Source organism: Cheilinus undulatus, linkage group 1, assembly GCF_018320785.1.
Source record: "Cheilinus undulatus linkage group 1, ASM1832078v1, whole genome shotgun sequence".
Taxonomy (NCBI): domain Eukaryota; kingdom Metazoa; phylum Chordata; class Actinopteri; order Labriformes; family Labridae; genus Cheilinus; species Cheilinus undulatus.
This window is the reverse complement of record NC_054865.1, coordinates 39,384,056-39,410,073: the sequence shown is the minus strand read 5'-3', so window position 1 is coordinate 39,410,073 and position 26,018 is coordinate 39,384,056. Positions and strand designations below refer to the sequence as shown.

Below are 26,018 nucleotides of genomic sequence, written 5' to 3'. Positions count from 1 at the left end.
GATGCAGGCTGTCCAGTGACCCAAGAGATCTGCTTGTTTGGTCAAGGAGAAGTGCTATAAAGAGTCCGCAATCACACACAGAGATGGCCCAGTTCATGGCGCATGCAGGGATGACAATGGGATTCTGATAAGACTGGACACAAAGACAAACAACAGTCAAGGCTCATATGTGTGTTTAAAAGTTGAATTTCTCTCAGAAGGAGAACTCTCTGAGCTGACAATGCACCATTGAGGAATAAACCGCTTTTTCTCTCTACCTCTCTCTGTCTCACTCTCACTCTTTCTCCTCCTACTGGATTGATCCCAGATCAGGTATAATAACCTGGTGTTAAATCAGTCAAAAGACTTTCAACTTCATCATCAGTGGATGCTAAAATGTTAAAATGTGTTAAAAAAAAACATTACATGTGATATGATGCATGGGCAGCGTAATATTTTGTCTGACTTGCTCAGATTTCTTGCTGGTAAACCCTTTGTCTAATAACGCTAATTAAAATTTTCTTGATATGTAAATGTACAGCTCTTATTTATTGGTACATGTATCTAACCCTGAATAATTTAACAAAATATATAATTCAGAAGCCTATATATCAATGTTTGGTTGTATTGATATTGATAAAAAAAAAAAAAAAAAAAACGTCTGGCCAGCAGAATGTCTCATTGGAGCTAATCTGGCCCCAACACAACCCGAGTTTGACACCCCTGCTCTAAGCAAACTTAAACTGCCCTCAAAAATACAATTCAAAGTATAAACCTAGAGACTTCCTTTAAAGTTATCCTTTTAAGAAATTTTTTCATAGTGGAAAAGTAGTCAGTGTTGTTGGGGTTTAAATGCTAAGATTTTGGTTATTGTTTAAATATCAATAATAACAATTATTATTTTTAATTAAAAAAATAAATTATGAAACAAGACTAATAATTTACGTGGCACCACTCTGGAAACAACAACCAAAAGGGAGAAAAAAATCATTCTCAGAATGTCACACTGCCTGTTATTACCTGTTGACCCCCTGCAGAATCTCCTCAGGGCTCCTCCTTTCAAAGGGAAGAGTGACATGCTGCAAAATATACTGGGAAGATGAGTCTTACTGTTTAAAAGTTTCCCTCCAGAACTACTAAAACTCAGGTTTCAGAACAGCCATGTGGTCTTTGTTCATGAAATCCAACACGTCTTCCTCTTATCAGTGTCAACATGATAAACCAAACACTCACCAAAGAGTGCATTCCTACAGAGATGCTGCATGTTTAGAGTTGTTTTATTTAATGCATGACCTCAACCAGAGCTTATTCTACACAGTTTGTCTGCAGGCTATATAGATGCTCATCTGTTAAATGTTGTAGCATTACTAGACACATCAACCAGGGACCATGCACAATGTGATCAACAGGAAGCCAGATCATATCTTATCCCTACAAGGCAGTATAAGCCTTCCTACAGTAGAACATGAAACGACTTTTCTCTGGCAGGTCTACAAAACCTTTATGAACTACGTTTCAACATTCTGTTTCTGTAGCATCACAGTCTTCTTCAGCATTTAAACATCAGACTGTAAGCAATTATTTCAGTACTTTTGCTATTGAATAACATCCTGAATGAAAAGAGTACTCTCTACACAGCCAAAGCATCTAGTCAAGGGCAAATCAATGACATATTCTATTTTCCAGTTTCCAATCATACACAGAGGCAGGGGTCTAACTTGAGATCTGTCCTCTCCACTCCCATGGGGACAACAAAGAGAGTGGGACAACCCATGTGCTAGACATGATCAAAGGGGCCAAGGCCACTGGGGGCCAGCCTGATGTATTTTACTACCTCTAATACTATTAAGGGTCACCTCTCATTGGTGTAGGATCTCTCTCCTACTAGGATTCAATGTCTCTTGATCTTTCTGTGGTGTTTTTATAGCACACTAGGAAAAAATAACACTGAGGAATAAATTCAGAAGTTTTCTCATAAAAAAGGTTCAAACAATCAAGGTGTAAAGTCAAGGAAAGCTCTGGATGACAAAACACAAACTGCCTACGAGTTACGTTGACTGTTGAAGACATGTAGTGACTGAAAGCTGGAGATCAACGGAGATGGAGAATTTAAGACAAAGCAAAGCATGAAAGATGTTTGAAGTGGTGAAGAACAGGGGGAGAAGATGAGAGAGGATGTGGGGGAGGCATGGCAGCATGGAAATGTTGAAGGGGAGAAAAAAAAAAGAGTGTGAAACACTGCTGTGGATTCTACCTTGAAGCTCTGGTGGAAGAACATGTTCAAGCGATAAAGACGACGAGCCATGCAGAGGTTGAGGGGAGGGGACTGGGATGCAGCGGAGTGGGGACTGAAGGTTGAGCGCTCTGCAGAAAGGAAGCGAGGGAGAGAGGAGGAGAGTGGAGCGGTTGAATTACGGACACAGAGCTGGAGTGAGTGACTGAGAGGCTTTGTGTTAGTGTGCGGTTCTCCGGATTAGGAGAGATCAGATGAGGAGAGGACTACAGCTCTACTCTCCTCTGCACTGGAGGATTTCTTACCAGATGATGCTTTTACTAAAGTCAGGACTTCAAAAACTGGATTGTTTGTCATCAGCTTCTGTCTGCACAGCTGCTCTATGGTCCTTTACAGAGGAAATGATGGTAAGATAACTTGTTTTGAACTGGGGTGAGGTGGGTGTTTTTCTCATGAACTCTATATTTACAGATTGTTTTTTAATTGTAAACTTTTGTTTAAGTATTGAGTGACAATGGATGTGTGCATTGACACATGTAAGTTCTATATGAGCAGTCTGCTTGCTTTTCTTTCAGTTTGACTGTGAAACAGAAAAGTGGCTTAAATAACATCAATATGCAATTGAAATTTGCATTTGATGGTTTTGTAAATCCTCAAAAGCATTGATCATGGTGCAAAAGGTTTTTGCTTTGAGTTCAGAGACTGAATTTTCCAGGTAACTTAAATTGTAATGCTACTTAAAACAGCTGATGAGTAATGCATTTCTGGATGACTGAGAATGATGCTTCAAAGAAATTACTGGAAATTATTTTTCATGGGACCACAAATACTAGTTATTAGATTTTTTTACCCTGTTATAGCCTATTTATGAAAACCTGCATTACAGTCTTTATCTGCACATGGACATTTGTTTTCAGTAGCACTTTTCAGTGCCACTGTGTCCGTTACTGTTTTGCATTTCCATTCACAAAGACTATGTTCATTAGGAAACTGTATGACCATATACAATCAAGGACATCATGTGCTTTCATAACCAAGAGCAATGAAGTAAAATCAATACCACTCAAAAGATAAGCACTCTGGTGGAGCTTGAAAATTATTATTACTCAGTCAGAAATCAGTTAAAATGCATTCAATGGCGTTAAAACTGACAGAGGTTGATTCATTTTTGGCGTTTGAGGTTGGCAGCAGCTGTTGGTTGTGCTGCATGATGTTGGTGTCACATCTGTAAGCAGTGTGTTTATCAGACTGGGACTCATTCACAAGATGAAGAGAGAGCAAACTATCACCAACACATTGTTGCAAGAAGAAGAAAACACATTATTACATATTTGTTTGTGTTGGAATTTACTTTGATTCTCAAGATTAGTAGTTTCCAAAAAGAGATAAAATGAAGATTAAGTAGTGTGGCATTTTTGAGGGAAGAAACATTTAAATGGTGAATGGACCTGAGCTTGTAGCATCATCCTAGTCATCAGACTACTTTTTACACACCATGTCACATTAACCATTAACTCCACTTTACATTCACACACTGATGGTGAATGCCTTTATGCAGAGTACGAATCCTATTCATACATATTCACACCACTGGTGCAGCAGTGGGAGCAGTTTGGGGATGAGTCTTGCCCACGGACATATCAACATGTGACTACAGGAGCTTAGGATCAAACCCCCGGTCTTCTAGTTGAGAGACAACCAACTATCTATTAGAGCTCTTTTGTTCTTATTACCAGGTACCAACATTACAAGGCACTGTAGTTGCATTTGTGGCTAACAAGGTAGCTTAGGCTGGCAGTCCTAAAACTAAAATTACGATAATTACAGCTGTCAGCATTGATCACAGTCAATTAAGGTCCATAGTTAGAGCATTAATTTTCAAACCATAATTAAATGCGCACTTCATCATTTCTATCAGCACACTTTGGATAATCCACTGCAAAGTCTCCCTGCAGCCATACTGATGTAAAACCAGTCATTTTAACATATCTATTTATTCTTTTTTTTAAATTCATTTAACCAGTAAAGCCTCACTGAGATTAAGTATTTCATTTACAAGAGTGCCATGGCCAAGAGAGGCAGCAGCACAATTAACAGAGATGCAGACATGAAACATTACAAAACACAGATCAACTAATCCTGAGTCCCATATCAGCAAGTCATCAGTCAAAACATCTACAACCTGATGCATCTCCCTTCAATGCTGTTCATCTATGTATTTTTAAAACAATTTAAAGAGACCAGCTCCCCAATATAAATATTTTCCTGCAGAAGATTCAAGGCTGCCGGGGCAATATACATGAAACTCTTCAACCCATCTCAAGATGGACTTTGGGCACAGATAGCAAAAGTAAATCCTCTAACTGAGTCAGAGCGCATACTGTAGCCTCCAGAACTTCTCACATGAATAGCATTACACAAGTATGATGGAAGCAGATTTAATAAAGCTTTCTAAATAAGGATATGCCAATGAATTTGAATACATGTGGTCAAAGAATGCCAACCCACTTGATCATACAGAATACGATGATGAAAAAAGACTTAAGTTTCGTTATAAACCTTAGTGCCCCATGGTACACAGTATCCAAAGATTTAAGGCATTAAGAAGGTGCATGGATGTGCAGAACATCACCATAATCAATCAAAGACATAAAAGTGGCGGCATTTTCTTTGAAGCAAAAGAAAAACAAACCTAATTTCTGACATAAAAGCCCAGTCGCAGCTTTAACTTCTTTGAGAGTTGCTCAGTATGAGGCTTAAAGTTTAGAGAATCATCAATCAAGAATCCAAGATATTTATAAAAGGATACAGATTAAATGACATCACCCTGATACGTAGTGACAGAAAAAAAAGGTTCAGTGGCTTTTTCTTTGAGTTTGAAAACAACATGAGTTTAGTTTTGTCAGGATTCAGAACCAATTTTATCTCCCAAGGAGAGACCTGTACAGTATCAGAAGCTTCTTCTAAGTGGCAGAGAGCCTGAGTCCTTTTAAAAGCTGAACCACTGCCAGATGACAGACCCCGCGCTGTTTCTTGTTGTCCATCTCTGAACGCAGCTAACTCACCGCTAACTCGACTCACTGCTCTGTTTACTTCCTTCACTCCCCCATGCCTCTCTCCTGCGCTGATACAAAAACGCGCATGTGCAGAGGAGAGTTATCTAGATGGGTGGGGGAGTGAGCTCTCTGCTGTGAAAGAGATGCATTCAGGGACAATGGGAGAAGCAAAACTCCAGCAGGAAATGCACGTGGATAGTTCAAAACTTCCACAAAATTTATAATCAATGTTCGCAATACAGTCATTTTATGCATTGCTTGTGGCAAACTTTGTGATACATTGAGTATACTTGACATATCACCCAGCTCTATTGTGAGGTAAATTTCCCAAATCTATCAGCCACGGTGGCCTACAGATCATTAAAAGCATCATAACAGAGAGATTTGTACCAGAAAACAGTAAATTTGGTCCCCAACTTCTGTCTCTCTGCTCTGGCACAGAGCCAGAAAGCTGTGCTCTGATCAGAAGATTTTTTTAAGAGGATTTTAGATGGATGGTTAGATGGTTTGAGAGGATAATAATTCACATGAGTGGGTGTGGCTTAGGCTCAGTTCATTCGTTCTCAATTTGCCCTTACGGATAATAACACAGTGGCATGTCATACAACAAACCTGAAATAAAGATTTTCTCAAATAACTTTACAAGGACTTGATCAATTTTAATGCTGAAACAAAACTGAAAACAAAAATAACACTTTCTGTGTGTATCCATTGTTGTGCAGCTTTAGCACTTCTGACAAACACAGTCCAGGCAGAATGACAGGCCTAAATGTGGAGTGAAAGTTGTCTCTCAGCTCATGTATTGTGGCAGTCTGCCTCAGGTGGCTCTGGGCCTGCCTGTCCATTATTACTGCACATAACCCTTCTGTGCGCTGGTTGATCTGGCCCGAGAGCCCTGACCAGGCCCCCCTGGTCTGTCTACATATGTCCGACCTGCCACTGACAGACACAGCCCTGTCAAAGAAAATTTAAATGCATGCATGACCAAACTGTGTGCTGGACAACCCAGCTATTTCCAGAACAGCTCTCTGGAGTACTGCAGATTGAAGGTAACTGTTCAACAGGTTAATGTTATACATAGGATCATACAAAGTTTTGTACATATATCTATTCTTCCAACTTGATGAATCCCAATAATATGGGGGATTTCTGAACCTTTTGTCTAAAGTAAACATTTATAGTCCAGGGTGAAATATTTCAACCATTATTAGATGAATTCCTGTCAGTGAGGCCCACACTTGGATCTTTTATAAATAATATTTTTATCTGTGTATTTACTGATTTCAATACACAGCTAAAAAGTGATCTCAGTTTGCTGCTCCCTCTTGCTTGTGTCACGTCTTACAGGCAGGTGTGATACTAACTTCAGTCATCTGTCAATCATCTTTTTCCTGAACCTTCTATAAATAAAAAACAAAATCCCAGTGAAATTAAATTAAAGTCACAAGGTTCACTGCATGACTGTTTATCTATCACATCTACATTATGTTTACATTTGCCAATTTTGTCACTCACCTAATTTTTAATCTGAGAAAATATAACAAAACTTTTAAAGTTTTACATATATGAACAGGGTACATGTAAGCTATAGCTTTAGAAATGCTGCAGGGATGGAATAGTGCAGAATCACAAGAAGACATATTTCACATTTTCAATTAAATGTATCAATACTATGAAAATGTGCCACATGGACACTTTAATTTAAAAAAAGACTCTGCTTTGAGAAGTAATCAACCTCTTGTACGTGGCTAGGTCTCGATCAGGCTTGCACATTTGGACAGTGCAATACTACAACAGTCTTCTATGTAAAACTGCTCAAGCTCTGTCAAGTTGTGCGGATCAGGCATGAAAAGCCCTTTTTTAAATCAAGCCACAAAGTCTTTATTGGATTGCTCTGACTCAGCCTCTCCAGGACATTCACCTTGTTGACTTCAAATCATTTCTGTGTAGCTTTCATTGTATGCTCGGTTTATTTGTCTTACAGGACATTAAATCTTGTCCCAAGCCTTCCAGAGCCAGCTGAGAAGCATCCCCACAGCATGATGCTGCCACCTCCTTGTTTCACAGTGGATATTTATTTTGAGGTGCAGTATTTGGTGCATGCCAAACATAGCTTCTTGTCCGACGGCCAGAAAGCACCACTTTGGTCTCATCAGACCAAAGGACTTTCTTCCACCTGACCATGGAGTCGAACATATGCCTTGTGGTGAACTCTAGTCATGTTTTAATATGAGTTTTCTTCAACAGTTTTGTCTTTGCCACTCTCCTGTAAAAGCTTTGACTGGTGAAGTCAATACAGTTGTTGTATGCAGAGTCTCTCTCATCTCAGCTGCTGAAGCTTGTAACGCCTTCAGAGTAAGTCGTAGGTGTCTTGGTGGCTTCCTTCTTGCACGGTCTCTCAGTGTGTGAGAACGGTCTGATCTAGGCAGATTTACACATGTGCCATTGACCCTCCACTTTTTGATGATGGATTTAACTGAACTCTGAGGGATGTTCACTGCCTTGGAGATTTTTTTTGTATCCATTCCCTGATTTATACTTTTCTTTTATACTTTTCTCTGAGTTGCTTGAAATGTGCTTTTGTCTTCATGGTGTAATTGTAGCCAGGAATACTAATTATCCAGACATGTTTCTTTTTACTACAACCCCTTGAGACACATTCAGTGCACTCTGGTGATCCCTATTTCACTCATTGTGAGACTATTAGCACCAATTGGCTAGAGCTCTGTTAAATTAGGTCATTCACTTTAAAGGGGACGAATATTCATGCACTCCCTAATTTTACATATTTATTTTTATTCAACTGACATTACTTTGTAGAAATCTGTTTTCACTTTGACATTAAAGAGGGTTTTTTGTTATCTATTTGTCAAAAAAGCCAAATTATATCGACCATGATTGATTTATAAAAGCAAAAAAGGGATAAAACATCTAAGGGGGTGAATAATTTTTATAGGCACTGCATAAAAAGTTGTTCTTTCCACTGTTTCAATTTTGCTCAGAACACAGGTTAACCAGTCAGTCTGTTCTGATTGTGAGGCTGTTCAGACTGTATTTCTCTAACACTGTTTTTCTGTGTGTTTGTGCACTGTTGCTGCTTTCAGCCACTTGTCTCACTACGCCTGAGGTCTTGCCACAGGGAAGTCTTCCACCTGTCATCATCACTCAAGGTAAATGAAAAAAAAAACCTCCTTAATGAGGCTGACCTGCTATCCTCTATCCTATCATTGTCTTTTATTTAATCTCTAGAATCACCAGACAATTACAATAAGAGAAATCTCTGTTATGACATTAAAACGACTTCCTAAAGCCATTCAAATGTCATCAATTTTATCCAGCAAGCAGTGTTGAATGTGCTTAAGTGTTTCTTAAATACACCAAATTTAATAATAGTTAAAGCTCGGAAAGATTTTCATACATCATTTAGTATAATGTCATCATTAAGAGATGCAGAAAAGTCAGAGGAGTTGGCATTCTCCAGCACATCTTAGTCATAGGTTTTTGAAGATTCTCTAATGAAGTTATGAAATTGTCTGTTGTCAGTCATGGCCTTGATCACTATAATAAAATACAATCACTGTTGCTACAGGTGAGTAGTACTGCAACAAGTGAGAAGTGGATAGCTAGGTACAAACAGATTTTCTCTCTATCTGACTATGATATCTGCAGCATGACTCATGTCTTGTCAAGATTCAACAATAATAACTGTATAAATGTCATTGTTTGTGGACAGTAAAAAAAAAAGTTGGTTTAAGACAAAGATCCCAGCTTAAAACCACTGTTAGATGAAGCAGATTTTTCAATGAACTGCATGTGTGACTAGTGTTGACAGTGCTATTTATGCAGCTTGCCCCCTCCCACATCTTAATTTGTCTATTAATACTAGGAGAGGAGTAAGACATCCTCAGGATATGACTGACCCCAAATGAAAATAGCCTAATATCATTTATATAATATGCAGGAACAGTTTTGAGGCAAACAGAAGGGTTGATTTTCAACAAAAAATAAGGGAAATTATAATCAAATTTGAAAAAAAAATCAACACATAACACTAACACATCCTGAATGACATAAAGGTTATTTCTCATGGTGCCTCTACTATGTATTTGAAGAAAACTTCACAGTGGGATGATGCTTCATAAAAGACAGATGTCACTTCCTATTTAGAACAAGATTGATAATTTCACATTACCTCTGCTGAATGCTAGATTGATGAGCAGCATGTATATAGGAGCCTCCCTTATAGAAGTGCACAGAGCTGGATGACAATATCAGTCAGGCAGTCATTTAACCCAGTGGTACGCTCAAACTGTTCCTTCACCTGAAACAGAACCACAGACAACTGTAATCCATGCTGTCCGCCCACTAGAAGACGATAGACTATAAAAGCAGAAAGGTAAGATATAGAAATACCCTGATTCAGAGGGTCATCAGGTCAGTAACAGAACATGTCATTGAGTGATTTAGAAAGTACAGGAAGCATGGTCTAGGGAAGACTGTTTTCTTACCAAATAAGGATAATGTAAGACACCTACAAATAATTTCATCTGGGCTTTCCCAAGATCTGACATGCATATTACCAGACATTTGTGTAATACCAATGCCGATACATACATGGTTCTGCATAAACAATGCTTCACAATCTAAGGTGGAACACTGTGGTACTCTTGTTCTTTCTGTCAATGTGTAGGCCTGCTGTCACCTGACCTGGATGTCTCACATCCATATGGGGATAGTCTGTGTTTGTGAAGGGCAGAACCTTAAGAAAAATAAAACCTTGGAGGGTGCTTGGACGAACATTCTGTCTGGCTCATTCATAACAGGCCAATTAGAACGACAAGAAATATCGCAAGGCAGGCATGTGCAGCTCCAGAGTGTGAACTCGGTAGCTGCGACAGCTGCAAACTATTAGTGGAGCCAGCTGATGAAAACTCGTGCCAAAGCCAGTTGGTAGAAGAGTTTAGTTTCCACTGCTTTCAGTCTGGTTCTTTGCTCATCTTGTAATAAAGAAATGTGGTCAAATTCTAATAAAACTGCCACTATAGCTGCATCCAAGCTAATTGCTACACCAGTCAGCACTGTTTACCAGCTTGCAGAACAACTAAACCCCACCTGTAGCTATTGTCTCCTCCGACTCAAATGATGCTGATTGGTCCATCTGTTTACAGAGCAGGCACAGCTGCTTCAGATTTGAGCTTTGCAAGATGGATATGCCTGATGACAGACATGGAATCTGGCCAGTCCATCGACCATGTAAGGTTATGGCAGATATATTGGCTGCAAATTTCAGCAAAAAAATGTATATGTGGCTTTTTAAGTTATCTGCTGTTACTGATAGTATGCCAATAATAACATAAAGCCCTTATCTATTAATGTGGGCCCTATGATTTCCACATTAACAGAACAGATTCGGCTAAAATGCCAAAAAAAAAAAAACTTAATGTTGCCTTCTTATTAAGGTACTAGTAACACTGTATTTTTTTATGAATATCTTATAATGTTGGAAATATTTCACTGTTGCCCTGAGTGCCATAGGTTTATATCAAGGTTGACCAAACTATGGCTGCCGGGCCAACTGTGGCCTGTCAATAAATTCAATGAAATGACTAAATTAAAGGGTGTTTGTTTAATTAGTGGACATTTTATTCATTTACATAAACAGGAAACTCTTTGATTGGTAACTTTATGTATGGTAGAAAAGGAGAGTTTGGTCTTGCCCTGTTCTTTTTGCAAAGAAGGTAACAAAATGTTTGACTTGACTTGAATGCAAAAGGGTTACTGATATTCATTGTTTGGGAAAGTTAACTAAATTATGATCCGATGCTGAGGGCTTCTTTCCAGATCAGCTGCAATGAATATTATTTGCTAGCAGCTTATACTTAGCACATCATTGGCCTACACCAAACAGACCTTGGTAAAAATTGCAAGCACACATGTTTTCAAAATACAAAAAATAAAGGGATAATAGATAATTCTGTCCTATATACAAACAGTTAACTAAACAGCATCTGTGTGGCAAAATACTAGTATGAATGGTGTCCCCTAATCTGGAGTCTCATTTTTTTAAGAGCCTTAGTTTTCAGTGGCAGTGATAATCTAAAACTGATATAAATGTTTAAAATCAACTGTTAAGTATTTCTATTGAATTAAATGTTCAATTTATAAACAGAGTCAGAAAGGAAGGAATTTGTTTAAGGTTTTCTTTCCAGTTCAAATACAAAATACTGTCTTTCAAGACTGGCCCTGCTTCTCAAGTGTTCATACGAGAAGGTTTACAGCTTTAAATCTTGATTATCTCTGAAGGTTTCTCATTTCAGTATCTCACAAGAAAGTGGAGACAAGAAAGCAAGGACAATACATGGCCATTTTCTAATCTTTAAGGCTGATTCTATCACAAACAGAACATGCTGTGCCTTAAAGGTGACAAAAAGTAAAAGACAAGATTTTTCAAGCAGATACATAAGCCTGTGTGAAAAATGGACAAACCTTTTGTGAGATACTGGTGGATAATGTCAAAAAAGTGTGAAGAGAACCACATCAAAGCTGTAAACATGAAAGACTGAGAGAAGTGCTTAGACGCTCTAAATGGATGTTTATTTTGGACGTGTACAACAATGACATTAGCGTATGTCATGTCTTTATTGGGAAGTCCTTTTTCATCTTTGTCAGCTTCTGGTGCTGGGATGTAAGAAAAATATCACTGGCATGTCATACAAATGTCACTGTCACTTAACAAGTTATGTGCATGGCTCAACAAAGAAAAAGATACATGAACAATATACCAATGAAAAGTTAGCACAGGTAAATTGGAGTTTCCAACAATCCAGTCCCGGTAAAACAGTTACCCTGAGGAAGTATTTGCCCCCTTTCTGATTCCTGATGTTTCTGCATATGTATAACACTTAAATGTTTCAGACCATCAAACCAATTTTTATATTTCACAAAGACAACTCAGGTAAATACAAGTGCAGTGTCTGAATGATTATTTAATTCTTTAAAGTGGGAAAAAAATCCAAACCTATCTGGCCCTACGTGAAGTTTCCAAAGCTTTTAAACAAATATTGCAGTGTACTGTGGTGTTTGTGGTCCAAAAAATATACAAAATATACAGTTCTTATGGGACGAAACTCAGGATTTGCGCTGGTAGCCGTACTGTTGTGTGTGCGTCTCTGTGGTGAAGGAGGGGGAGGGTGTAAACCCAGGGGGAGAGAAAGAAGAGCGCAGAGGAATATCAAAAAATCTAGGATTTTTATTTTTAAATTCGTCCTCAACAAAAATAATTGAATTAATCGATAAAACTGATATATCACACAGGCATAACTAGGACTGACCAAAAATACATCTTCGATTAATAAAACTGACAAAAAGTAAGTTTAGTTTTCGTCAAGATGACTACAACTAGACTAAAATTTAAAATAGTTTTTTGCCTCACACTCAAAATCCATGACATTTCTCCACTGTGGGTAAATCTGTCAAAAAAAATGCATCTGTATTTATTCTGCCACTCAGCTGTAGAAAGCAGAGACCCCCAAGTTTGGCAGAGTGCATAGACCACACTACGATGACTTGGTACCAGATTTAGGCAAGAGAATAAATGCTTGGACTAAAAGTAAAGACTAAAATGTGAGGACTTTTTCACCAACTAAAACTAAAAAGGGTAAAAATGACTAAAATATGATAAAACTTAAAATCATGTAATCAAAAGACTTAGACTAAAATTAAAAATAACTGTCAAAATCAACACTGGTGATTACTGATGCAAATAGTTTTTGATACAAATTTTGGTCATGTTTCCCTCATATTTACCTGATTGCAATTTTTGTTAAATGAATAAATTGTTAAATTGCCAATATGTCTCGTTTATTCAGACTTTAATAATCCAATCCACCAAACAGCAACAAACAATAGTCAATAGCAGAATAGGCTGCTTGGCGCTGACAGAGAAGATTTGGCACATTTTCATGGGAGCAACCCACATACTCAGCTCTGCTGCTCATCCCACAAATGCATGTTCCTTAGAAATGTGGCATCATTTAAAAGGATAATAAACAGGGTTTTCAAAAGTTTAGGATTTACTGCCAAGATGCTTTGTAACAACAAAGAAATTGTCTACCAAACACAAATTTCCTTACATTTGGTTGTGTAACAGGTGATCACCCCCAACTGTTTGGACCACATGATCTGCTAATTGAAGAACAAAAAAACAAAAATTAATTTAACATATGCCCCTGAGCAGAGTCTCAGAGACAAAAAACTATTAAGTATTGATCAATTTAGCCCAATAGTGAAAAGGAAACCTGTTTAAATGCTACTATTCTGGTAAACAGATTATACCACTCAGTGACTTACATATGCTTTAAATGACTCAGTATTTCCACCCACTTTTTATCTGTAAATGTAAATCACAGCTCTTTATCCCATAGTGTTTTCAAGGCACTGACAGTGGTGTGCTTTTATGACAGCGCTGAATGATAAAGTGAAACTCATGACCTTTACTATCGTTAGAGATGATTCACAAGGCTGTGTCTGTATAGAACGGATAAGGTTTCATCCATTTACAGTATATATAGGCTACTATCTATTTGCATAGACAGTAGTTTTGTTTTTGCAGCTTGATCTCTGCCTGCAGGTTACAGAAAGACTTGAGGTCCTGCAAGCAAAGGCCTTTAACTATATTACTCCTCTGAGCCCATCTCCCCTAAATGAGGACTATACCAGATGCTATAATAACATTCAGATAGAGATCATCACTGGATATTTTTGCTGACTGGAAAGGTGGAAAGATGAGCAAGCAGTGCACGAGTGTGTGCTTCCATGCTGTAATTATGGGGGTACTTCCTCCTGAAGGAGAGACTACTGTGTCAGATGGCAAAATGGTATAGAAGTAGGTGTGGAAACCTCAGGAGCATTCTGATGCATGTGTCTCTCAAAAGAAAAGGGGTGTAGAGATGATTGAAACTATTACTATACTTCTCTGGACAATCACTAGCAGTGCTTGGAGAATAGTTGAACTTGAGGGTAACATTAATACAATAATAAATCTTGTGAGATTTAAGTAATATTAATTTTTAAAACATTCATCTCTGCCCACAAGGCTATATGTGAAGGGGTAACTATCTTTTTATGTGCAGTTTAAGTTTTTCAATTCATAATGTCACACTGGGTGAGATACGATAGACAAATACCCTGATCAGGCCATCTAAAGTTCCCTGACACAATATCAGAGGAAATTTTTTATTTTAGGCCAGAGCCAGAGTAATTAATAGTGGATAACAGCATGGGTATAGGCGTCTCCAGTTAGCCTATAAGGGTTAAAATATTATCCATATAAAGCATCTCCTTATGTGATGTGGTTCCAATAGTTATTTCAGGAATGCCAGGATCCTGCTGGGATGCAGTTCCTAATGGTTTTAATGCAAGAGAAAAGATCGCTGGGAGACCATCTTTATTTAGCTTGAAATAAGAGGAATTAAGTCCATTAGTGACTATAGCTGCCATAGGCTCCCTGTATATTAGTTACCAGTTGAGAAGATCTCTCAAAATTCAAAGCACTCAAAGCTAAATCAAGTACTAATACAACAAGTACTTTTATCATAAAAATGGAGCTTTTAATAGTATAGCTGTTGTACTTAGAATTAAATCAAGATAGTTCAACCCTCATTGAAAAGCAGGTTTGCAGCAGGTGCTACTTATAATGACTTCTCCAGACACAAAATTATTCAACCAGATGAACAGATGTTTAATAGTTCTTAACTAAACTTGTTTGTTTTATGGTTTCATTCATGTTCAGCCTGCTTGCATTACATCTTCAATTTACATAACATGTTAATAAATATTTTCAAAAGGCTTTCTAAAGCTATATCTTCAATATGCTTACACCATAAGTATCTCCGATTCAATTTGTGGAGGATGGGTAATACAAAACTTCAATGTAATAATGCTTGAGTGAACAAATGGGCAAAATGTGCTGGACATGAATCTCAAATACAGTTCCTCTAACACTTCATCAAATCCTTGGCAATATCGTGTTCACAGACAGCAGTGGAGCTAAGCTTCTCCAGAAACTCTTATTGTTTGATTTATTGTGTGAGAACTGTGAACATTAATCAATATATCAGCAAAATGTGTCAGTAGAAATAAGCCAGAATTTGTTCAAAAGCAATTTCACCCCTTGTCGTGAGGAAAGTACTGAAAAAAAATACATCAACAATACTCTCACTGTTTTGCATTTAAAAAAGATTTTAATTTTCTTCTTGAAGAGATACCTGATGGGTTTTATTGTACTTGTATGTCTGAGAAAAAAGGCACTGCTTGCACATATTTTTGCTGACTGCGAAGTAATAGAATGTAGATCAAATTTTCCAGATTTAATTTAACAATATCTATGATTTTTTTAACGTTATGACTTTGAAGCTAAATCATTACTATAAAACAGTGATTAACAGGCAACAGGGACTCACAGCTGTGATGTTTCAGTGAATGTATCTCCATCTAAAGCAAGAGCAAGAACAGCACATTTGGTTTGGTTTAGCTCTGGTCTGAATATGTCCATTCTTGTTACTCTGTATTTTCTTGTGTTTACCTTTCTGCTCTCCAGTGCACGGCATAAATGATTGAAGGACCCTTGTATTTTGTTGTCAGCTGAGGTAGACTTTTAGTACTGAATTTAGCGTTTCTGCCCAGGCACTGTCAGCATGCAGTTACTTCTAGCTGTGTCAGAGCATAGGAACAGCTAGTAAACAGAGAACAGAAGCAATGAAATGCATGTTAAGCAAAAATGTAAAAAAAAAAAAAAAAAAAAAAAAAGAATCAGCAAGGTGTACTGGTGTCTGTTGTGTAAAGAAAGTGGAACCTTAAATCTTGGTCTGACAAAGACGACTTTAAAGGATGTTAAGCTATTAACAAGCACATCTTAATTTTGTTAATGTGTTATGCAGATGATTTTGGTTTATAAATTAGTCAAAAGCAAAAATATTATCACCCCCTTATGAAAAACTATCTTGAGGGAATTTTGTTTGCAACTTAAAGCACAAAGCTTGAAAAATTATCCAGAAATACTACATAGCACTTTGGATTTTATCAACACATAAGGATGAATATTTATACTAAAGACGGGAGACAAGTCATTGCAATAACCAAAATTATCTTTGAGTTAAGAGGATGTATGCACTTGAGCTGTGCATCTTGACGGGACTCACGATTGCATTATGATCATCACAGTTCATCTAATGAATCCTCCAGTTTCTCTATAACTGGTCCGTGGTTTCTTTGGATCAATGGAGGCAAGCTGCCTGATAAACCTCCTCATGTCAGTGTAAATGACATTACAAATCCATTTTCACCTGTACCATTAAACTGAATGATATTGAATATCAACAATAAAATATTACTAGATTAATATAATGATCTTGAATGTTAAATCCTTTATGAGGCAGTCCACAAAGTTCAGAGAAGAGGATTATCACAGAGCAAGCTATTAATGTCTGATTGGTGAGGTTGGATCAATGAAAAATCTAACCAGTGATCTGCTTTCATGGCACGGTATCAATCAGATTTGTGGCTTAACTTTCTGCAGATCTCTCAATAGAGATCAATAAATACTAGAAAGACGATGGGAGCTGGTGTGTCATTAGCATGATACATTTCCACGTGTTGTTTGCTGTCAACACTGTTTCTCCTGCTTATTACAAGGCTTGCTGACGCCTAATTGGACAATCTAGTTTAGACTACAGATGTGCTATAAATGAATTCCAGTTATCCAATGTAGACAATTCCAGCCCCCTGTGTAAAGATTACATAACCTTACTACATATTTAATTATGTAGAATGCCTCAGGATCTCCATGGATGATTAGGAAATATTGCTGAAGATAGAAATGTCTAGATGCTTAGCTAGGATACTCACACTGTTTTGTGATCAAGTGATAAGATTTTGAGGGTGATATTTGTCTGAAGAAGCAGCTGAAAAGAGTGACTGAGGTACCCAACACCAGTGTAATCCAGTAATGCTTAATGATCATTGTTTTTAAAGATAGTTTGAGTAATTCCATGTCTTTTTTCATCTTTCCTCAGGATACATTTTCACTTTAAGGCATGATTTTCTCACCAATTCCAACTCTTTCACATCTTAAGGGGTAAAAGGAGTGCATCCTGGGCCATGACTGCACTGCTTTCCAACGTGAGTGTTCCTGGGAGCGCAACAGGTCTGCTTCAGGCTACGGATGCTCCTTTTAATCTGACTGGAGATGCCCAGGCGGGACTCGAATCATGCTATTCACTGGCCCCTCTCTGTACCCTTTGCTGCTGTGGATTTATCAATCGTGCTTTGGCAGTAGTGTTCATGGTCAGCCTGGCGTTCGCCATAGTGGTTGGAAATGTGGTCACCCTTACTGTCTTTGTGCAAACGAGGCAGTCCCGTACGCCACAGGGATACCTGAAAGGTAAATGATGTGTACCGTTGTACAACTCATCATTGTTGGGGAGATGGAAGTAGTTTGTTAATGAGGTTTAACCAACAAAATGTTGATCACTGATGATTTTCTTAAGCTATTCACAACACAAAACAAGAGAGAAGGTTTATGAAAGTCAGTACATTTTATAACAGTGCCTCAACTTATTGAAAAGATGGCGATATTCACACTCATCTTTTATATCAAGATGCTGCATGAAATACGTAATTCCCTGAATAATTAAAGAAGAAACTTCCATATTAATCACAGGTTTCCATAATAAATAATTTTTAAACTGAGATATTTTAACTCAAGAGCAAGAAAAAAACCCTTAATGCTTTACTTTTGCCCTCTTTTGTTTCCTCTCTCCGACAGTCTCTCTGGCCATAGCAGACATGATGGTTGGTGTCCTTGTGGTCCCTTTCTCTGTCTACACTGAGATCTCACTGATGGTGACAAGTGCTCCTCCTATCTGGTATCAGGGTAGCACGACTTCCCCAGCCGCCTCCTCTTCTGTTGGGGGAACAGTAAGCCCTTGGCAGCCCTGCATGTTGATCGGCCCAGTGTTTGCTGGATGCACCTTTGTCTCCATTAGCACCATCTTCCTCATGACACTTGAGCGAAGTGTTGCAATCCTACGGCCACTCCACAAGGACGCCTTAGTGACCCGCAGGCGAACTCTGTTCCTTATACTGCTGTCTTGGGCTGCTAGCTTCTTGTTGGCTTTAGCACCTCTCCTCTTCAGCAGCAATTTCACTCTAGAGTACAATGAGTGCAGTCGCATGTGTAACTACACCCCTCTGTTGTTTGGGGGCCAGCTGCCATCTGATGCCAACATTTTGCTCTTGTTCCCAGCGTTTGACTTCACACTGCTTGGTGGCACATTAGCTGTCAACATTGTGTCTTTCACCAGCATCCGACAGTATTCAAGAAAACGCAAACTGCTCTCGGAGGGGAGCCTGAGTGACGGAGGGGGAGGAGTGGGAACAGGAGGGGGAGGATGCCCTCACAGGCCTTCCTTTTCAGACATCAAAGCTGCCAAGACAATTGGCATACTAACATTCGCCTTCACAGCATCCTTCACTCCCATCGCAGTATTTGTACTGGGGAACGTAGTGGGATACACCTGGTGTAACTTTTCCTTTTTTGCCTTCTGGATCCTGACAGGAAACAGTTGCTGTAATGTGATTATTTACAGTGTCAGGGACCACCGCTTCAGGAAGGGTGTAACCCTGCTCTTTCAGCGAGACAGGTCACCCCCACATGGGGAGAAAAACTGAGGGATAGGGGGATTTATAAGCAGCAAGCTTGTGTTTTGTGACCGCATTCAGGTATATTTGATTTTAAAGGAATACTTTTGCATTTTTGGAAAATATGAATTTCATTTTCATGCTGAATATCATACATATCCTTTTTCTAAATCACTAAGCAGGAGCCAGAACATAGTAAACATATGTTTGCATTTAAAACAGTGGATCAGGAAGAAACCGCGAGATTGGCTCTGACCAGATGGGATAGAATTTGCCTACCAGCAGCTGAATATCTCTATTTACATGGTAAAACCTGCACATCTTGTTTTAAGGAGGTTATACTGCTCACACTGATATATTTTAAAGCACTTGTGTTACTGTACAGAAAAACAAACATTTTGACCTAATTTTGTTGCCTCCTAATAAAGCCAGACAAGGTGCTTTTGCCATTTCCTATTTTTATGCTAAACTAAGCAGACTGTACTGGTTCATGCCTTTTTGTGTGTGATAGTGGTATCAATTTTCAAATCTTACATTTGGCATGAAAAAGAATAAAAGGGTGCACTCACACAAAGGAAAAAAAATCCTGTACCCTGCTGAAATATGATCCCCCTCTTTTAGTGTGTGACAGGCTAAACTTCCTGGCTTTGAGTCATTTTGGTCAGGTCTAGCTCTCTAACACTCCGCCATTGCTTAAAATGATTGCCGAGAGGAGATTTTCTCGATTGTATGTGACATCTGTGCCCCAACCTGTGCTTTTGTACATGCAAAAGTTCACTTTTTGTATCGATGTCAGGGATCCTACTTGAGCAGGGTGCAGAGCACTTTGGCTAGTCCAACAGAGTTTGGGGCTCAATCATGCTTGAGCAGGGTACAGACTATTTGGTATAAGGGCGCCCTAGGTCTATGTCCCCAATTATCACCTTATTTGTAATTCAAATTAGGGCTGAACAATTTGGGAAAATAATCTATTTCTGATTATTTTCTCCAATATTGTGATAGTGATTTAAAATGTGATTATTTTTAGGTCCCTCATCTTATATATTATTTAACAAATATAAGCATAAATCATTCTATATTATAACCAACACAATATTAGAAAAATATCTAATTGGGATTTTGGCTCATATAGAAAATTTGATATAGATTGCTGTACTAAAGGGATAATAATTTTTTTATGTTATTCTCATCTTGATTAAGAAAAATATCTACACGAACAGGGAAAGTAGGATTTTAGTAAACTATTCTGAAAAAAAAAGACACTTGTATGTATGCACAATGTGTAGAGCATGAAACCTCTGCTGCAAAAGCCTGTATCAAATTGGTATTTGGATGCATTTCAGGATAAAAAAAATATTGCACTGTCTGCGATTTGAAAATTGCAGCAAGCCATATTGCTATTCAACCTAACTTGCAACTAACTGCCCAGCTCTACTTCAAATGTCAACAATGTGAAATAGGTAAAGTCATTGTACAAAGATTTTTAAAAAATCAGTGCTGAGAAATGTAAATGGAAGAAAAACTTTCAAGTTTCTAACCCCCGGCAACTAACCCTCCTTTCTTCTATTTACAGATCTCTTTCTCACAATTCTACATCAGAGTGCTTTACAAGCCTTTTCATAGAAGCCAAACCTACAGTACCTCTGTCAACATTATCAACATCAATAACAGCAGAGATTTTTTCTCTGTAATAGATGGGAAGATTACAAATGTTCACATCTATAGTCTCTTGTGATAAAAATCTGCCTCAAATATCATCAATGCACTTTATTTGTTACTACAGTGCTTATTTTCATTGTAACAAATGTCTGACAAATGTAATTGTAAAATTTGTTTTAATAGTAATAATAACTGTTTAAATGTTTGAAGCAATTGTGAATGAAAAATAATCTGAATTTTATTCCAACAGTACAAACTAGATTAATGAGATGCCAATCAGAGAGATTTAGTACATAAAAAGCATAATGTTGATTAAGACCTTCAAACTGTGCCAGTCTGTCTCTTCAGGGTTCACGATTTTCATAGTGATTCACTGCTCTGTCAATTGGTAGCTTTTGTTTTGGAGTCTGAATTGTGCAATTTGACTATAAAGCAATAAAGTTAAAAAAGATTAAAGACAATATTAAAGCGTTAAATGGCTGCATGCAAAAACTTCTTGGCTCATATTTATTATGGGAGCTTGACAGATTGTCATGCAGCCCAATTCTCAGCAAGATGACCAGATAAATGTTCATTATCACTCAAATGTCAAACAAATCCTCTAAAGCCAACTGATAAACATTATAGAACATTTCTATGGAATCACTTAACTTACAATACCTGATCTGGATGTACTTTAAGTTGCTACAATCAAAGACATCAGGGAACCAAAAGAAAACTAATGCAGTATATGAACAAGTTGTGAGAATGTCACTGAATAATGAATGATTTTTAATGTACAAACCTAGAGAAATCTACCCTTTTTCAGCAAAAAGGGTAATTATTTTTCTAGTACTAAAATCTGTCAATATCATGGGAACGTTTGAAATTCACAGTATGTCTTTCTTTGTGGAAAAAAAGTGTTACTATATGCTGACATTTAATCACTGTACAGAACTGTATTAATATCATTGGTCAGTGTTGAATGCATCAGATCTGGTCAAAATAAATGTGTTGGGGATCATTTAAACTGTGACTCTAATGGGGTTTATTGTGTCATTAATGCATTTATCTCACTGCAACTTCATTTGCAATATTTTTTTTTGATGGACGTCTAGTTGACAGCAACACATTTCTCATTTCCTTTTATTTGGACTTAGAAATTGAAGAGGGAACATTCCTATATAGTTTGAATGCATTTAAAGCAAGTCCTCTATGTCGAATAAAAACCTTGTCTAATCTGGCCTGAAACTTTAAAAACATTCATACCCAGTATTTCCCAACCATAGACAACATTTGGCTAGGCCAAGAAGGTGTATTCAACTAAAGGGTCGACTGATTATCAGCCTGACTGATCAATTAGGCTGATATTTGTAATTTGGACAATTATCAATATTGGCATTTTTTTTTTTTTTACCGATTTATGGATAAAATCAATTCATCAAAAAGTGTGCTACTTTGGCTCCACTGCAGAGTGTGTCTTACCCTTTGGCTTTATTTTATCTCCCCACAGTCTTACTAAAGTTTTGTATACAACACAATTTGATAGGCTAGATGTCACAAGTACTAGCCAATCAACACTAAAGCCTGGGTGCCACTGACACAGTAAGTGTATGGTATCACTTTCTGTTTCCCTGCTGCTACGGTGTTCCTCTGTGCCATTTCCTATGCAGGTGGACCTTTTTAATACAGTGTGTTCTGCCCATCTCAAACACCGTCTATGGCTGTTGTTCAGATGCATGTTACACCTATCGTCTACCATGACTATGTGAAGCAGTGAGTGTCAGGTTATTAAATTAAGATACACAAGCTTCTTTAAAGCCACTCATCATTTCTTTACTTAGAGTTTGATTAGACTGATTTTCTTAAATACATTATGTGTTATATGGAAGATGATGTCAAAATTCACATTATAAGGGGTCAATTTGACAGAACACTGGTTTGAAAACAGAGTGGGGTTTTAACATAAACATTGCGTCTAAAATAGTACAGCGAAAAGCCTAAAGACAGAGAAGAGGATCTTGAAACCTAGTGACCCAGATTGTAAAAGGTTTTATGAGAGGAGTGTGTTTGGAAAGAAAAGACTTTTTATCTTAAAATTACCCAGTTAGAGAATGATCCTATGATATGAAAGGACACCAGATAGCTAGATTTAAAGGGTGGGAAAGGCTGATGGTTTCTGTCAGCCTATGAGTGATAGAAAGCGTATTTTACCTCCAGTCTCATTGTGATCTAAATGATCTGACACTTGCCAACTCATGTGACTGAAAAAGAATGAGACAAGAGATTGTCAGGCAGCAGGGGAGGGAGACAAAGACAATAAAAGAAAGAAAGAGAAAGAGTAAATCCCAGATCCTTGAAGCAACCAATCAGCTCATGTGTCACTTTGTACACGGTATCCTGAACCTTTGCATATTTATCTGAAGAGCCTGTTATGTATTGGCGGTGAAGGCTGTATACGTGGCAAAAGCAATTGATGCATAATCTGACATAAGGGTCCTTTTAAATCAAATTCTTTGTCTAGTGTAACACCTGCAGAGGCTTAAGGCTGGCAGTATTATTCACCATCTAAAGCCTTTTACTCATCGTTACACTGGAATAGCACGTAAATCTGCTGCAAGGGGCATGATAAATGAAAAAGATACAGCATGTCTGGGGATTTAATGCTTTTCATTGAAGCCTTAAAGTCACTTTGTAGCTTTCACATACATGGCTGCTGTTTCACAACCTCACTCTAATACCTGTTTTAAGCCAAATTTGATCCCAGTAGTCAGCCACTAAAAAACGCGTGGAATACAATGAAACATCAAGTGATGTGTGTGAAAAATCTTTAAACAAGTTAAAATTTTACTCTTCACCTGCCACCTGATTCTACTTCATCCACTATATGCTGTCACTCCAAAAACGTATCATACTGCTGCAGTTTTTACATTTTAACATGGGCTCATTTCTATTTTCAGAGATTACAAAAAACAGTTAACCACACAGTTAAATATAAATTTGATCCCTTTACTCTTAATCAATTCAGAAGACTTTTACTTCTATAACAGTAATTCTGCTCTAAATTATTATAAGTTAACCAATACATAAATATTATTAAGAAATGAGTGGGAGAAAGAAGGAAAATCTATTCAATTCAATTGAAAGCTGGGAAAAAAAAATCTACAAATTACAATGGATGGCCTGAAGCTCCAACACACGGAGGGATTTCTATTGGAAAAACACCATTAGATTTTTTGGAACTCCTGCCAAGAAAAAAACACCAGGGCAGTGGAGACACCTGTTGGAGACTCTGTGGGACAAACAACGCAAATGTGAACATTTAAACAATGTCCTTACTGAAAAAAGTCCCTGTAAGTGTGAAGCCCTGTATTAGGGAGACAGTTCATTCGATAACTGGACTCTGAAAGATAAAAAGCTGTGGGCAGCAAGCAAAAAGACTATAACTAGAAAATGGTTAAAACCTGAAGCACCCACAGTTGAAGAATGGATCGATATTGTACAGGATATTTACATTCTGAAGATGTCTTTTTTTTTCAAAGGTCAAAGGGAATCTTTTTGGGGGATTTGGTCAAAATGGACAGAAAATGTAAAACCGGTAATCTCTGTGAACTGAATGTAATATGAAACCACTTACATGATATACATTTCTGTTTAGGTTTGTAAACACATACACTTTAATGTGTTTTTTACTGATATGAAAAGTAATGGAGCAACCCTCACCTCCCGCCCACTTGTTCTAATCGTTCTTTTATTCTGCTAAAAATCTGGATTGGCAATGATCATTTTCTCGACCACAATGGAGGTGTGGAAATTCAGTTGTACCCGAAAGGAAAGTTCTGTAAAAATTGCTTTTCCAAATAAACAAAAAAAATTACTAAAAAACACATAAATATTACCAGTTATGTTAAAGTCTACTGAAAGTTTCCCTTACGTTATCAGTAAAGAAATCAAATGTACACATTATTATCCATTAGTGTAGGCCATAAAGCAAGCATATTCATTGACAGTCACAGTGAGAAGGTGGAAGCTGGGCTGCACAAGCATTATGACAACTGGCATCTGGCTATGGCCTCCTAGTGGTATCTCGGTGGAAAAACCCCACTTTTAACCAATTTACACCACTTTTTCCGCTTTTATTCAATGACTCTTTACAGGGTTGAACTAAGACTGGTGGATCAACACTGTCAAAATCTCAAACATTGAAGACTATTTCACTGAGAATGGAGTTAAAATCACACTTTGGGAATTAAAAACAACTAGGAAATGTTTAATCCTGAGATATCAATACCTCGGTTTTTGCTGTTTTGGGATGTGATGTGGAATCATTCTCTCTCTCTTCTTCTTTGTAGTCCACAGAAATGGAAAAAGTACAAGAGTACTGTACTCAAGTAAAAAAACTTACTAATACTTACTAATACTAATACTTACTAATATTTACTTACTGTAAAACTTACTTAGTAGAAGTAGAAGAAAAAGCACTGATTTCAAAATTTACTGAAAAAAGCACACCTAAGCACAAAAACTTGCCAATTAGAGAAATCTGAGTAAATGTAATTAGTTACTTTCCACCGCTGCTTTTAACACCTTTTTGCCTCTTTTAACACATTTTCACCACTCATTTCCATTATAACATCTTTTGACAAATTGTTGCCCCTTTTGTTGCTACTATAGCCAATCTAAGCCACTGTTAACCTCCTGCCATTTTTTTTGCAATATTTAACCTCTTTTTGTCAAAAACTTACTTTTTCTGCCACTTTTAAACCAAGTTTTGCTATTCGTTGCCCATTTTTGCATCATTTCAAAATTCTGAAATTATTTTTCCGCTAAAGTTGCCAGTTTCTTCTACTTTTCTACTTCATTCATTCATTTTTGATCTGATAATAGTGGTTAATATTCAGATTGAACATAAAATATGGTTATCACCGATTAATTTTACAATGGATCATGATTTTGCTTACCTCCATGGGACCCCCATTTGCCATCTCTCCTCTTTATCCCCCCTTATGGGCAACCTTGTGTTTGTGTTCATTGTCATATGGCACTTCTCTCCTAGTGGAAGGCCATTCTAGTTTGTCATTTTCAATCTCACTATCACTCCCAAAAACATTGCATCCATAAAGATTCACAGATTGCTTCAATCAGAAACTTTTTAGATTCACTCTAGCAGAGCTAGAGACTGTAATTGCATGTGGGTGAATCAGAATATTAAAACAGTATCACTTCTTTTTAAATGGTCTAAAGACAGGCTGTGTTTTTGAGATTAATTTGCAAGTAAACAAAGAGCAAGGATGATGGTTATTTGTTTGTCAGAATCATTTGAATGTGGTCAAATACCCAGAGTTGGAGTGCTGAAGTTGTATTGCTCATCTTAAGTCTTAAAGGGAGCAGACTGCTTGCTCTGAAAAACCTAA

At 37.5% G+C, this 26,018-nt stretch overlaps 1 protein-coding gene across 1 annotated transcript; it reads left to right on the top strand.

Annotated features, from left to right (window-relative positions):
- Positions 1-2,377: 2,377 nt before the first annotated feature.
- On the top strand, positions 2,378-21,618 carry LOC121514706 (trace amine-associated receptor 13c-like). The gene is made up of 4 exons (XM_041794942.1): positions 2,378-2,619; positions 8,373-8,438; positions 17,400-17,707; positions 18,092-21,618. The coding sequence occupies exons 3-4, from the start codon at positions 17,425-17,427 to the stop codon at positions 18,994-18,996; spliced, it is 1,188 nt and encodes a 395-aa protein (XP_041650876.1). The 5' UTR covers positions 2,378-2,619; positions 8,373-8,438; positions 17,400-17,424; the 3' UTR covers positions 18,997-21,618.
- Positions 21,619-26,018: the final 4,400 nt, after the last annotated feature.

Excerpts from the sequence above, each read along its gene's own strand:
- LOC121514706 (XM_041794942.1), top strand. The coding sequence starts at position 17,425 with ATGACTGCACTGCTTTCCAACGTGAGTGTTCCTGGGAGCGCAACAGGT. Across the intron at positions 17,708-18,091 it reads GCCACAGGGATACCTGAAAG|TCTCTCTGGCCATAGCAGAC; the intron begins GTAAATGATGTG and ends TCTCTCCGACAG.